General features: G+C 47.5%; 1 protein-coding gene across 1 annotated transcript in view; it reads left to right on the top strand.

Annotated features, from left to right (window-relative positions):
* LOC134288677 (uncharacterized) overlaps positions 1–10,292 on the top strand; it is a 99,481-nt gene extending 89,189 nt beyond the window's left edge. Inside the window, exon 2 of the mRNA XM_062854230.1 lies at positions 9,286–10,292. Coding sequence (XP_062710214.1) covers positions 9,528–10,292 — 765 coding nt within the window. The 5' untranslated portion in view covers positions 9,286–9,527. The remainder of the gene's footprint in view (positions 1–9,285) is intronic.
* Positions 10,293–15,388: the final 5,096 nt, after the last annotated feature.

The raw sequence follows: 15,388 nt of genomic DNA, 5'->3' as shown, positions 1-15,388 counted from the left end.
AGCTTAGTTGATAAAAATAACCCCTGGTGATTTCGTTTTGGGTAGTTACGTTACGCAACCAAACAGGATGGATGAACTTCCTCACTCTCAAGGGTCAGTCTATGATAGTTTTATAATAATTTCCTATCAATATGCTCAGCTACTGTAAAGCTGGAAGCGTTGACCGTGTTTACATCCAACGACAACGCAGGGCATGCCAGTTCACTGACGATTGGTCGCACAGAAGGATACCTGGTTTGTAGTCGTCGTGGTGGCAGCTTACTAGGTTTGATCTAAGCCCGTGGGACGTTATCGGGTCCCTTGTAAGGTAGAGCGGAAGAGAAAGAAGAAGGCGAATCCGCAGGTAGAAGTGCAGGATGCCAAGCCAAGGCGTAGGAGGGCAGGTGCCAGGCGCGAGAAAGGCGACGCTATCGTCATCAAGACGGAACAGTCTAAGTACTTGGACGTCTTGAAGACGATGCGAAGCGACGCCAAGCTTGAGGGTCTTGGAGCCGACGTACGCAATATTAGACGTACTCGTACGGGCGAGATGATCCTGGAGCTGAAGCGCCAGAAGGAACACAAGGGCGCCGCCTACAAGAGGCTGGCAGAAGAGGTCCTTGGTGAAGGTGTGCAGGTGAGGGCTCTGACACACGAGGCGACTCTGAAGGTCAAAGACATTGACGAGATCACCGAAGTGGAGGAGCTCGTCACGGCGCTGCGGCAACAGTGCGACGTGCAGGTGGCCGCCGCAGCTGTTAAGCTACGGAGAGGGCCAGCAGGGACACAGATAGCCATGGTTCAGCTACCTGTGGCGGATGTTAAAAAGTCCGTTAAAGTATGGAATATAAAGGTGGGCTGGTGTGTATGTCACCTGACATTCCACGAGCCACCAGAGGTTTGCTTCAGGTGTCTGGAACCAGGACACAAGTCGTGGGACTGCAAAGGCCCTGACAGGCGCAAACTGTGTAGGCGATGCGGCGCTGAAGGTCATAAGGCCCAAAGCTGCACGAGTCCGCCATCTGCATGATCTGTACCGGGAAATCCTCGAAAAAAAGACATCCAATGGGTGGTCCAGGGTGCCCGGCCTTCAAGAAAGCCGCAGTGAACAACAAATCACAGTGCAGGTAACGCAGCTGAACCTGAACCACTGTGATGCGGCTCAGCAACTGCTTTGTCAGGCGGTTTCTGAGTGGGAGACGGATATCGCCATCATTTCGGATCCATACCGAGTACCCGCCGGCAACGGCAACTGGGCCTCGGATGGGACCAGGAAAATGGCGGCGATATGGACGACGGGTAAATACCCCGTGCATGAGTTGGTGTCTACTACCTACGAGGGCTTCGTGGTCGCAAAAGTAAACGGGGTCTTCTTCTGTAGCTGTTATGCGCCTCCGCGGTGGCCGATCGAGCGGTTCACGCAAATGCTGGACCGCTTAACGACCGTGTTAACAGAGCGAAGGCCGGTGGTAATAGCGGGTGACTTTAATGCCTGGGCTGTGGAATGGGGAAGCCGTTTCACGAACCAGCGGGGTCAGATCCTGCTAGAAACACTGGCCATCTTAGATCTCGACTTGGCTAACGTCGGTACCAAGAGTACCAATAGTCGAAACGGAGCGGAGTCAATTATTGTCGTGACCTTTTGTAGTCCTGGCCTAACAAGTAGTTCGAACTGGAGAGTAGATGATGGCTACACTCACAGCGACCACCTGGCGGTTCGCTACAGTATCGACTTCAACAACAGCAGACAGCGGATAGAAGAAGAGGCGGCTAGGCCAAGGCCAAGCCCTCGTAGGTGGAAGACATCATACTTCGACGAAGAGGTATTTAGGGAAGCGCTCCGCCATGAGCGAAACTTAATCGGTTTAGACGGCGACGAGCTGGTAGTGGTGCTCTCACGTGCGTGTGATGCGACCACGCCTAGGCGAGTCCACCCTAGAAATGGGAGGCCACCGGCTTACTGGTGGACCGACGCGATTGCGGACCTGCGCCGCGCCTGCCTACGGGCTAAGCGGCGGATGCAGCGAGCACGATCAGAGGAAGAGCGAAACGAACGGCGGGTGGTGTTCGCCGCTGCAAAAGCCGCGCTCAAGATCGAGATAAGAGCAAGCAAAAAGGCCTGCTTTGAGGGTCTCTGTCAGAGTGCCAATACGAACCCGTGGGGTGACGCCTACAGGATCGTTATGGCCAAGACGAGAGGTGTGATGGCTCCTACAGAGCAATCTCCAGAGATGTTGGAGGGGATCATTGGAGGACTTTTTCCGCGTCATGATCCTAGTCCTTGGCCTGCTTTCGTAGGACAGCCGGGGACTGGGGCTGGCGATGAAGAAAGGGTCACCGATGTGGAACTTGTGGGGATAGCTAAGTCCCTTAGCGTAGGTAAGGCCCCAGGTCCGTACGAAGTTCCAAACCTGGCCTTAAAAGTAGCTATTGCAGAGGCTCCCGAGATGTTCAGGTCTGCTATGCAGAAATGCCTGGACGAGGGAGTTTTCCCAGAAGCTTGGAAGAGGCAGAGCCTGGTACTATTGCCAAAGGCGGAGAAACCAACCGGAGACCCGTTGGCATATAGACCAATATGCTTGATTGACACGGCGGGGAAGGTGCTCGAAAAGATCATCCTCAATAGAATGTTGAGATTCACTGAGGGCGTAAATGGTCTTTCGAGCAACCAGTATGGCTTCCGGAAGGGGAGGTCCACCGTAGACGCTATCTTGTCGGTTACAAAAACCGCCGAGAAAGCACTGGAGCCTAAGAGGAGGGGAATTCGCTTCTGCGGTGTAGTGACTCTGGATGTAAGGAATGCATTTAATAGCGCCAGTTGGGCTGCTATTGCCGATGCGCTCTTGCGTCTGGGGATACCGGAGTACTTTTACAAGATTCTCGGAAGCTACTTCCAGAACCGCGTACTAGTTTACGGGTCGGAAGTGCTTTCACATAACCTCAGGAGTCCCGCAAGATTCCATCCTGGGTCCGGTGTTATGGAATGTCATGTACGACGAGGTGTTGAGATTAGAGTACCCAGTGGGAGTGGTGATTGTCGGATTTGCCGACGATATTACGCTCGAACTAAACGGTGAAACGATCGAGGAGGTAAAATTGACTACCAACCACTCGATCAAGGTTGTGGAGACGTGGATGCGGTCCAGGAAACTGGAGCTGGCTCACCACAAGACAGAGGTGACGGTTGTTAACAACATGCAGTCGGCGCAACAGACGGAGATCAGTGTTGGAGAGTGCACTATCCTGTCAAAGCGATCTGTCAAACACTTGGGCGTGATGATCGACGATAAGCTTACCTTCGGTAGCCACGTCGATTATGCCTGTAAAAGAGCCTCCACAGCTATTGCGCAACTGTCCCGAATGATGTCCAATAGCTCTGCGGTGTACGCCAGTAAGCACAAGCTTCTGGATAGTGTTGCTACGTCCATACTTAGGTATGGCGGCCCGGCGTGGGGTACCGCGCTAAGTACTGAATGCTACCGACGGAAGCTTGAAAGTACTTACAGGCTTATGTGCCTGAGGGTTGCGAGCGCGTACCGTACTGTATCACACGAAGCTCTCTGCGTCATTACTGGTATGGTGCCTATCAGCATTCTTATCAGTGAGGACATGGAGTGCTTCGAAATGCGCGGCTCAAGAGGCATACGCAGGACTGTCAGGATGGCCTCTATGGTCAAATGGCAGCGCGCGTGGGACAGTTCCACCAAAGGAAGGTGGACCCATAGGTTGATACCGAGGGTAGATAGTTGGATCAATAGGCGCCATGGGGAAGTTACATTCCACCTGACACAGGTCCTTACATCCTACACCGTTTCGGGCATGCGGATTCTCCCGAATGCCCAGTGTGCAATGGTTTAGAGGAAACGGCGGAACACGTTTTGTTCGTGTGCCCGCGTTTTCGCACAATGCGTAACCGCATGCTTGCCTCATGCGGGGAGGACACAACTCCGGACAACTTGGTCAAGAGAATGTGTATTGTGTAGGGATGAGATTAGCTGGAATGCCGTTTCAACGGCTATCACCCATATCGTCTGGGAGCTACAGAGGAGGTGGCGCGTGGACTCGGAGAATGGCTAGTCCAGATGCAGTACAAGAGGTGGTCCAGGGGTTCGAAGTCGGCTTCGTAGGTCATACCGGTGCCCTGTAGCGATTAAGTGGCCGCGGAGAGGAAGTCCCGTTAGCGGTGCTGTCGTGGCGTCAGTCTACTGGGTTGGATCCGAGCCCGCGGTTGGAAAGGGGTCCCCGGCAAGGGTCGGGGTAGATGAGATCCTGCTGTCTGCAACCTTCGGGTGCATCTGATAGGGCCTGAAGGGTAGTGATACACTTCCTTACGGGCAGGTCAGATCGGTCATGTCGGTACCAAGAGTACCTTTAGTCGAAACGGAGCGGAGTCAATTATTGACGTGACCTTTTGTAGTCCTGGCCTAACAAGTAGTTCGAACTGGAGAGTAGATGATGGCTACACTCACAGCGACCACCTGGCGGTTCGCTACAGTATCGACTACAATAACAGCAGACAGCGGATAGAAGAAGAGGCGGCTAGGCCAAGGCCAAGCCCTCGCAGGTGGAAGACATCATACTTCGACGAAGGGGTATTTAGGGAGGCGCTCCGCCGTGAGCGAAACTTAATCGGTTTAGACGGCGACGAGCTGGTAGCGGTGCTCTCACGTGCGTGTGATGCGACCATGCCTAGGCGAGTCCACCCTAGAAATGGGAGGCCACCGGCTTACTGGTGGACTGACGCAATTGCGGACCTGCGCCGCGCCTGCCTACGGGCTAGGCGGCGGATGCAGCGAGCACGATCAGAGGAAGAGCGAAACGAACGGCGGGTGGTGTTCGCCGCTGCAAAAGCCGCGCTTAAGACCGAGATAAGAGCAAGCAAAAAGGCCTGCTTTGAGGGTCTCTGTCAGAGTGCCAATACGAACCCGTGGGGTGACGCCTACAGGATCGTTATGGCCAAGACGAGAGGTGTGATGGCTCCTACAGAGCAATCTCCAGAGATGTTGGAGGGGATCATTGGAGGACTTTTTCCGCGTCATGATCCTAGTCCTTGGCCTCCTTTCGTAGGACAGCCGGGGACTGGGGCTGGCGATGAGGAGAGGGTCACCGATGTGGAACTTGCGGGGATAGCTAAGTCCCTTAGCGTAGGTAAGGCCCCAGGTCCGGACGGAGTTCCGAACCTGGCCTTAAAAGTAGCTATTGCAGAGGCTCCCGAGATGTTCAGGTCTGCTATGCAGAAATGCCTGGACGAGGGAGTTTTCCCAGAAGCTTGGAAGAGGCAGAGCCTGGTACTATTGCCAAAGGCGGGGAAACCACCCGGAGACCCGTCGGCATATAGACCAATATGCTTGATTGACACGGCGGGGAAGGTGCTCGAAAAGATCATCCTCAATAGAATGTTGCGGTTCACCGAGGGCGAAAATGGTCTTTCGAGTAACCAGTACGGCTTCCGGAAGGGGAGGTCCACCGTAGACGCTATCTTGTCGGTTACAAAAACCGCCGAGAAAGCACTCGAGCCTAAGAGGAGGGGAATTCGCTTTTGCGCGGTAGTGACTCTGGATGTAAGGAATGCGTTTAATAGCGCCAGCTGGTCTGCTATTGCCGATGCGCTCTTGCGTCTGGGGATACCGGAGTACCTGTACAAGATTCTCGGAAGTTACTTTCAGAATCGTGTACTAGTCTACGACACGGAGGTGGGTCGGAAGTGCTTTCACATAACCTCAGGAGTCCCGCAAGGTTCCATCCTGGGTCCGGTGTTATGGAATGTCATGTACGACGAGGTGTTGAGGTTGGAGTATCCAGTGGGAGTGGTGATTGTCGGATTTGCCGACGACATTACGCTCGAAGTCTACGGTGAAACGATCGAGGAGGTAAAGTTGACTACCAACCACTCGATCAAGGTTGTGGAGGCGTGGATGCGGTCCAGGAAACTGGAGCTGGCTCACCACAAGACAGAGGTGACGGTTGTTAACAACCTGAAGTCGGAGCAGCAGACGGAGATCAGTGTAGGAGACTGTACTATCCTGTCAAAGCGCTCCGTCAAACACTTGGGCGTGATGATCGACGATAAGCTTACCTTCGGTAGCCACGTCGATTATGCCTGTAAAAGAGCCTCCACAGCTATTGCGGCACTGTCCCGGATGATGTCCAATAGCTCTGCGGTGTACGCCAGTAAGCGCAAGCTTCTGGCTAGTGTTGCTACATCCATACTTAGGTATGGCGGCCCGACGTGGGGCACCGCGCTAAGTACTAAATGCTACCGACGGAAGCTGGAAAGTACTTACAGGCTTATGTGCCTGAGGGTTGCGAGCGCGTACCGTACCGTGTCACACGACGCTCTCTGCGTCATTACTGGTATGGTGCCTATCAGCATTCTTATCAGTGAGGACATGGAGTGCTTCGAAATGCGCGGCACAAGAGGCATACGCAGGACTGTCAGGATGGCCTCTATGGTCAAATGGCAGCGCGCGTGGGACAGTTCCACCAAAGGAAGGTGGACCTATAGGTTGATACCGAGGGTAGATAGTTGGATTAATAGGCGCCATGGGGAAGTCACATTCCACCTGACACAGGTCCTTACAGGTCATGGTTGCTTCCGACAGTATCTACACCGTTTCGGGCATGCGGATTCTCCCGAATGCCCAGTGTGCAATGATTTAGAGGAAACGGCGGAACACGTTTTATTCGTGTGCCCGCGTTTTCGCACAATGCGTGACCGCATGCTTGCCACATGCGGGGAGGACACAACTCCGGACAACTTGGTCCAGAGGATGTGTAGGGATGAGTTTGGCTGGAACGCCGTTTCAACGGCTATTACCCACATCGTCTGGGAGCTACAGAGGAGGTGGCGCGTGGACTCGGAGAATGGCTAGTCCAGATGCAGTACAAGAGGTGGTCCAGGGGTTCGGAGTCGGCTTCGTAGGTCATACCGGTGCCCTGCGGTCGAAATCGACCCTTACAACGATTAAGTGGCCGCGGAGAGGAAGTCCCGGTAGCGGTGCTGTCGTGGCGTCGGTCTACTGGGTTGGATCCGAGCCCGCGGTTGGAAAGGGGTCCCCGGCAAGGGTCGGGGTAGGTGAGATCCTGCTGTCTGCAACCTACGGGTGCATCTGATAGGGCCTGAAGGGTAGTGATACCCTTCCTTTGTGGGCAGGTCAGATCGGGTTGCACGTGGGCATCAGTTCTTGATGTCCGCTCAGCAGTAGGGCGCGGGCGGGGTTGACCCTGCCCGCCTTCCGAGGACAAAGGGAGTGGCGAGGACCACTCGGGAAACTGGCTAAGCGCCAGCATGCTACCGTGATGGACTCTCCAAAGCGAGTCATCGATGTTCGTTGCTGCAGGCTACGCAGCTAACCTTGTGGGTGCGATGTGCACTAGCCCCTCTCTGAAGCAATACCTTCTTGGTGGTTCCGGAGAGACGTAGGGTTTGGCGACCATAGGAATGGTTTAGTGGGTACGAGGAGAGAGTAGTCCTGGATTTTACTTTTGTTGTAGAAGACGGCCTGTCAGACCTACACTACCCTAACCTTCTGTTAGGGTGTCTGTTGAGCAGATTATCCCCCTATGGTTTAGAAGGAAAAAAAAAAAAAAAAAAGGTCAGATCGGTTTCTTTATGTCTGCCAAGCAGTTGGGCGCGGGCGGGGTTGACCCTGCCCGCCTTCCGAGGACAAAGGGAGTGGCGAGGACCAAATGGGAAACTGGCTAAGCGCCAGCATGTTACCGTGATGGACTCTCCAGAGCGAGTCATCGATGTTCGTTGCTGCTAGGCTACGGCAGCTAACCTTGAGGGTGCGATATGCAATAGCCCCTCTCTGAAGCAATACCTTCTTGGTGGTTCCGGAGAGACGTAGGGTTTGGCGACCATAGGAATGTGTTTTAGTGGGTCGAGGAGAGAGTAGTCCTGGCTTTTACTAATGTTGTAGAAGACGGCCTTAACCCCACACTAACCTAACCTTCCTGTTTGGGTGTCTTTTGAGTAGATTTATCCCCCTATGGTTTAGATGAAAAAAAAAGGTCCAGGATTGGTGAAGACTCCCTACGTCCTTCAGAAGTGAAAGCGGATAGGGCCTATAGGTCAAACTGTGGTGGACACAGTATAAGTTCTTGATATTGTGAGTGCATCGGAAATGCAGGCATTGTGATGTGGTGAGAACACTTGAGATGTTGACAATACGCCGGCACCATACTTTTTTTTACGTGACCATTACTTTTTATTCTTTAATCACTTAACCTTATTTACAGCTCTATTGTTCACAAGGGCACTGCGTGAGCGATTCCAATTGGAAGCTGTACATACACTTTGTACAGCGCCTAAATGTATTCTATTTCTAATTGTACTACATCGAACTGGTGGCCGTTGCGCTGCTTTCACTTTCTATCGTATCATGGTAAAATGATGAGCTCGAGGATGTTGATGTGTGGCTTGTTGGTTGTTCATGTTTCCAGTCCGATGGGGGGTCCATGGACTTATCCACCGATGAACCGAATTCATCGCGGTCCGAGAATTTTGACACTAGAGCGGGGCCGTTCCAATCAGAATTGAACAATTCTGATTGGAACAGACCCCGCTCTAGTGTCAAAATTCTCGGACCGCGATGAATTCGGCTCATCGGTGGATAAGTCCATTATGGGTTGCCGTTCGCCGATGTCCAAGTATCCGGGTTCATTTGAGCCATGAGCTTAGAAGAGGGTCAGTGTCAGTTGCTCTCAGGGGGGGAAGAGCAACTGACGAAAGTACCGGGACTGGTATCGAACCCATGACCATCTGCTTATGAAGCAAACGTGTAGCCACTATGCCACGGACCCCGGCATCATACTTTGTTGTCCTTCAGAAAAGCAAGTCACGAAGTCCGTAGCTTAAAGATTAGAAAGCTAACTTCGAGGGTATGAACTGCACTAGTCATTCTTCGGAAAAAGTACGAATTTCCCAAATGGAGGAGAATGTGCCTCTGGAGCTACTGAGGTTGGGAAAGCAGTCTCTTCTCCCTCGTTGGCGTCGGAGTTGGACGAGGCACCATCACCGCTAGATAGATTCATTAGGTTTTTAAAGACTGCCCATGGATACAAGGAACCGGATCTTGCGGGACCATCAAAAGCCTTTTTAAGCAAATTGCGTCCAAGTGCTGTTGAAGGCCTGGAGTTCATGACTGTGTTTTGAGATCTGAAATATTATTCTATTCAATGCAACATACTGCAACTGTAGACTATTTCATTTCGATCGGATTCCACTACTGTTATATAATGACAAATATATCTAGGTAATACAATTATTCAATTTCTGCCATTTCTGACTTTTCCCTTTTGCAGAAACTCGTCGCGGCTGTAACGGCAGAACCCAGAAGAAATGTGACAAGAAACCGATTCTAATCCAATTTGTTCACCGTGCACCGAGTGAGAAACATCCAACCAAGCGCACGGGGAAAAGTGCGCGCGTGTGAGTGCACCGTGTGTAATAAAAAAAAAAAAGAAATAACGGAAAGTAATCCCATCCAAGCGGCATTACTGCCGTCCGGGTGACAGTGAGTGCCCTGCCAGCAGCCATCATAAAAATGAAGCAAACGGTGATTCTATTCATAATCGGCTGCACCGTGCTGGGCGCTGCCTTCGCCGGTGGCAGCCAGAATGCGGCCAACGGTGGTGGTGACCCTGCCCCGGGTCGATCCCCCGGGCCGCCCGGTGTTATGCAGCTGTCGAACGCCGACCACGGTGAGCCCCTGCCGGGCGAAACGCCGACCTACATCGTAACCAAAGATGACAGCGGCGGCGGCGACGGCGGCGAGAATCGTTCACCGTTGACGTCGAACGACGTTCTGGATTCACCGCCCGACGAAGAGGAGGAGCAGGTGGACAAAGTCCGCGGTGGAGGTGATGATTTGGAACCGTTCGTAGGTGACGTCAGCAGTGAATCGTCCAGTAGCAGCGTTCTGCTGGCTGCTTCCCGGGAGGAAAGTGATGTAGTGGTGGGAGCTGGGGAAGGGGAACAACTCCAAAGCGAGAACCAATTGGGTGGACCCGACGAGGAAGGTGAAGAAGGTGAGGGTGGTGGTGAAAAGGAGGAAGAGGGGCAACCAGCAACGCCAGGGATTGGACCTTGCTCGAGGAGTATCGAGGATTATCTGAAGCCAGACGATAAGATTGTACGGGTTGACAAGGACAAGGCTGTCGACGGCGAGACGCACCTGCAGGTTCACGTTGTCCATGACGTGTTTGACACCGCTAATGGAATTGTTCCGGGCATTGTGTATCGAGGTAAGTGGAACATAGTTTTATCTCTAAGGGGTGGGAAGGATAAGAAGCGCTTTATGAAGCCTTGATTTTTGAATAAAATAAATAAGTATGAACGATATTCCAATTACTATCGCAACTCATAGGTATGGGTAAACGAACAAGGATGTTTTGAATTACCTGATAAAAGTTTGTTTTTTTTTTAGATTTTTTTGGATTCGTATACATTATTTAGTATCTAACAATACTTCAAAAGTTATGTTACGGGTAAAAATCTATGGATTCAGAGATTCTTGAAGGTTCGCTTTAAATAGTTAATCAAAAATGGAAATTGCAATCAATAATTTGAACTTATTCATTATTCCAATGTAAAAAATACTATCTATTGTCCAGAAGAACCTTTATTGGAAGTATGCAGAAAATCTTCAGTGCATTCTTTAAGGAATATGAAGAGAGTGCAGAGGCCAATGAAGTGAGGATTCTGAACAAATATTTTGCGGGGTAGCTTAGGAGGATCTGACAGAAAAGAAATCAGAGGATTCTTTGGAGAATATTCAGAAAGCGGCGAATTACTATCTATAAACTATGTGCTGCATAATTGATCGAACAAACGCCTGACACCGTCGCAATCCCCTATGCCCCTGTAACTCTCCGAAACACCTTGGAACGCCCTGGAACTTTTCTGAAAGTGCTTGCAACACTTTGGAACAACAATTGCCCTTCTGAAACTCTCTAGATATCAAGGAACATCCTGCCCAACAAACAATCACTCATTTTACAAGGACCTTTACGACGAATTGATTCAGCATGATGCTGAATAACATTTGTATAATTTTCAGGCACAACCTTTGTTCGGGTTTTGTTCACACAAATTTGGAAAAACTATTGAGCAGTGTTGTGTAACAACTGAACTGTTTGTTGATAAATCGTTTTACAACTATTTAGTAAAGCTGTTATTCAGCTTGAGCAAAAATGATTTAAATTAAATAAAATGCAAAATTTTTCAATTTCCACGAGAGTTCATGATTAGAACTTAATGCTGTGAACAAATATTGTGATATAATAACTACACATAAATTTACCTAAATCCAGATTCGAACTCGAGACCCGTCCATTGCCAGCCGCATGCCTTCCTATCTGCGCCATCCTAGAGATGATAAATTGCAGCGTCAAATCAAAACATGAACTTCCCGTGGTTTAATAATGATCAGACTTCGACTCCTGTTCAGCAGTGGTAAATTAGCACAGACATTAGTCCTGTTCAACGACGTAGGTTGAACTTGCTCGAAGTTGTTGCATCCTACTCTTACCCATTTGTCAACAAACGGGAAATAGCGGGATGGAGCAAGTTCGAGCAAGTTCAACCTACGTCGTTGAACAGAACTATTATGGTTAACGACTGAGCAACAGATTAGTTCAGCTGTTGTTCAGTATAAAAAAACAAGTGTTTTTCATCATGTGCTCTGAGTCGAAGTATGATGAAACGAAAGCGCTTATTTGACTTGTGAAAAACACAGTATACAGATACATGTGCTAATTTTTACATTAACTTAACAAGAAGCATAAAAAAGTCTTGTTAAACTATGTTGTAAAGGAATTACTGCGAGTCGAACAAAAATCTTATTAAACGCTTAAAAAGTGTTTTAAATTATCATTGTTAATACCAATACGAAAAGTTGAACATTGGCGACCTTTTCAATTGAAATAGCATTTGTACAGTAATGTGTACAGCATAATTTTAGTTCAGCTATAATTACTATTATAAAGCAACAATTCAGCATGCATGCTTATTTGCGACTGGCGATTGTTAGTTGGGTGAAACTCACTGGAATATCCCTTTAACTTCTAAAAAACTCTTGGAATGCTCTTGAAATCCGCAAGAGTACTCTAGGAACGTCCAAGAAATCCTTTGGAACACTAGAAGCTCTTTTTAAATCTTAGAAATCCTATGGAACCTCCTGAAGCTCCTTGAAATTTATTTATTAATTTATTTATTCGTCGTCAATCATATGTAGACCATTTGTTACATTTATGTTTTCTTAACCTAACATTATTTTTTAGTAACGAATTACATTAAATTGTCTCTTAACACTTAAACTACTGAGGGGTAAAAACTCCCGCGAACTACCAAGGGTCCAAAAAAAGTCAGGCCATACAACTACATGTTCTCTCTCTCTCTTCTTGGCGTAACGTCCTCAATGGGACAAAGCCTGCTTCTCAGCTTAGTGTTCTATGAGCACTTCCACAGTTTTTAACTGAGAGCTTCCTCTGCCAATGACCATTTTGCATGCGTATATCGTGTGGCAGGCACGAAGATACTCTATGCCCAAGGAAGTCAAGGAAATTTTCTTTACGAAAAGATCCTGGACCGACCGGGAATCGAACCCGTCACCCTCAGCATGGTCATGCTGAATACCCGTGCGTTTACCACAACTACATGTTATAGCTTTAAATTTTGTTTTATTGACTGTTTTGTATAAAACTTATGGTATTTTTTAGCTTTTCGAGTAAAATAAATTAAGTGTGTCGTGAAAACGTCACTATTACTCATCAAGAACGTCCAGTACGCTTTCACGAATAATTTAATGGCAAAAAACTACTTTGCATTGTAAGCCATTATTTTTGTTAACCACTTTGCGTGAAAAATGTGGTACTTTCGTTATTCTTGAGTGAATCAAATTTTGAGTGTGATGAAAACATCACTACTATTCTTCAAGTATGTCCTCCAAACTGCTACGAACATTTCAAGGCTAAAAAATACATGTTATTGTTTTAAATTTAGTTTTGTTGACTACTTTGTGTAAAAGTATGGAATTTTCGTAGTTTGTCCGGTAAAACAAAATAAGAGTGTAATTAGAACATTTTCATTGTTCATCAAAAATGTCGAGTACAATCCAACGAACAATTTAAGACCAAAAAAAACTACAGTGGGATTCCGATTTTGGCATGCTCCATTTTTGGCATGTTCCGATTTTGGCACCCCCCGAATTTGGCAACAAACGGTTCCGTTTTTGGCAACATTTTTCAGATGTTTTAAAAATGTATCAAATATCGATAAACAATTCCTCTAATTCCAATTTAGGCTCCTATAACGGATTTCTTGCTATACTGGCATTCGTACAAAGGAACCAGCCCACTAATGTATGCCACACTGCCGTTCTACGCATAATTGTCCCATGTTATATGGGATTTCCATATAACATGGGACAATTGGGCGTAGAACGGCAGCACACATATCCTCAATTCGGCTTATGATGCAAGAGTCTGTGCTATATATCATTTGTATGCAAGGTGCACAAAACCGACTAGGTTCTTCGATGTTCATGTAGGGTCTAAAACCATTTGGGCAGGAGCACTTATTTTGGGCACTTGCTGCTATAACTCAGTCAATTTCAAACCGATTGACTTGAATTTTTGAACATAGCTAGATCCTGTGCGTATCTGATCGTGTCTCAAAAATCAAGTCAATCGGTTCAAAATTGACTGAGTTATAGCAGCAAGTGCCCAAAATAGGTGCTCCTGCCCAAATGGTCCCAGACCCTATGTCTTTTGCCTTTCAGTTTCTCATGCATTTATAATCAGTTAATTTCCCTCTAGGACTAGTACGTTATCAGTTGCCATGTACAGAGTCGGGGATAATTTTGCTGACACTGATAGCTTCGATACTGCATTCTTTTCAACTTTCAACGGTAGAACGATGAACACGTGGTATTTTTTATTGTCGTTGTTACTGTTGTTTATCAGTCCTAAGAGAGTGGAGTATACTACTATAGTCATGGGGTGTTATCCAATTCTCGAGGGCGTATCTGCAATGATCAATTTCTTTTCATCGATCTTCTCTTCAGTTAATAACTTGACCGGCAAAGCATTTTCGGTGGTTTTTGTTGTTGTTGATGCTAGGCCTAGTCGTCCTTTATCGAAAATTTCGGTGCATTATGCACCGAGAGACCGAACATTGATATTTCCCGGAATTATCCGAAGAGAAAATCGACGAAGAGAAATCGATCATTGTAGATACACTCGTATGATACTAAGCGCGAGAATTATCCTTTCGTTGGAGCAGTTGCATAGAGAAGGGACGATAGATTGATTCTTTTCGGTTTAACATTCATTCCCTAACAAAGCGAACGTGTTGTCCTTACCCGGTCAACCAGTGAGAGATTTTCGATGTCGATCGATATCGATTTGTTTTGAAACGATGGCGATCGCTATCGACAGATAAAGAACTATAAAGAAAATCAGAATCTGTTTGATAGGGTTAGAACACGAGGATCCGCAAAGGGAGATTTTTCTGTAGAGAATTTTGTAGAAGATTGTTTTGAGAGAATTCTTTCATGATCTTTATGGCTTATTGTTATGATTGGTCAATAATTTAGCACTTTAGAATGAGTGAGGCTGTATGAAGAATAGAGGAGGTTAAAAATTATAATATTGACGTGATGTACGTTTCCTGGAATATTTCTCGCGTTTAGTATCATACAGGCGTATCTGCAATGATCGATTTCTCTTCATCGATTTTCTCTTTGGATTATTCCGGTAAACACGACCAATATTCGGATAATCTCTCGGTGTGTTTAGATAAAGGACGACTAGGACTAGCATCTAAAACAACAAAAACAAGCGAAAATGATTTGCAGACGAAGTTATTGAGCAAAGAGAAAATCGATGAAGAGAAATCGATCATTGTAGATACGCCTGTATGATACTAAGCATGAGATTTGAAAAGCTATTGACTTCTGGAGGATTTTTAAAAAGTTTGAATTTCATTAAATGCTTCAACGATTCCTTGTGAACTTTGTTATTTCTCTGACACTGAGGATTTTGCCAATGAAACAAGCTGGTGAGCGAAATCCAAGGGACATCGCGTGAAAATTTACTCCAATATAAGAAATCATCTTCAAGCAACTACTCATTCAAATTTTATAAATTGATAAAAAAAACTTCAGAAATTTCACTAAACGCAGTTCGTTAGAAGTCAAAACTTTTTCAGAATTTCTTAGGCGAAGTCTTCAAGAAATTGTTCTAATGTCTCTGTCAGGAACCCAATGGCAAAGATCTGATTTGAGCATTCTAATTTGTTTCTTCTTCATGCAGAATTCGGCCATTGAATTCAACAGGAACATAACATGAAATTTACTCTAAGAATGTTATCAAAACTTCCATTGAAGTTTTGATAACATTCTTA

Source organism: Aedes albopictus, chromosome 1, assembly GCF_035046485.1.
Source record: "Aedes albopictus strain Foshan chromosome 1, AalbF5, whole genome shotgun sequence".
Classification (NCBI taxonomy): Eukaryota; Metazoa; Arthropoda; class Insecta; order Diptera; family Culicidae; genus Aedes; species Aedes albopictus.
Note: the sequence above shows the minus strand (reverse complement) of the source record. Positions and strands in the feature narration are given on the sequence as shown.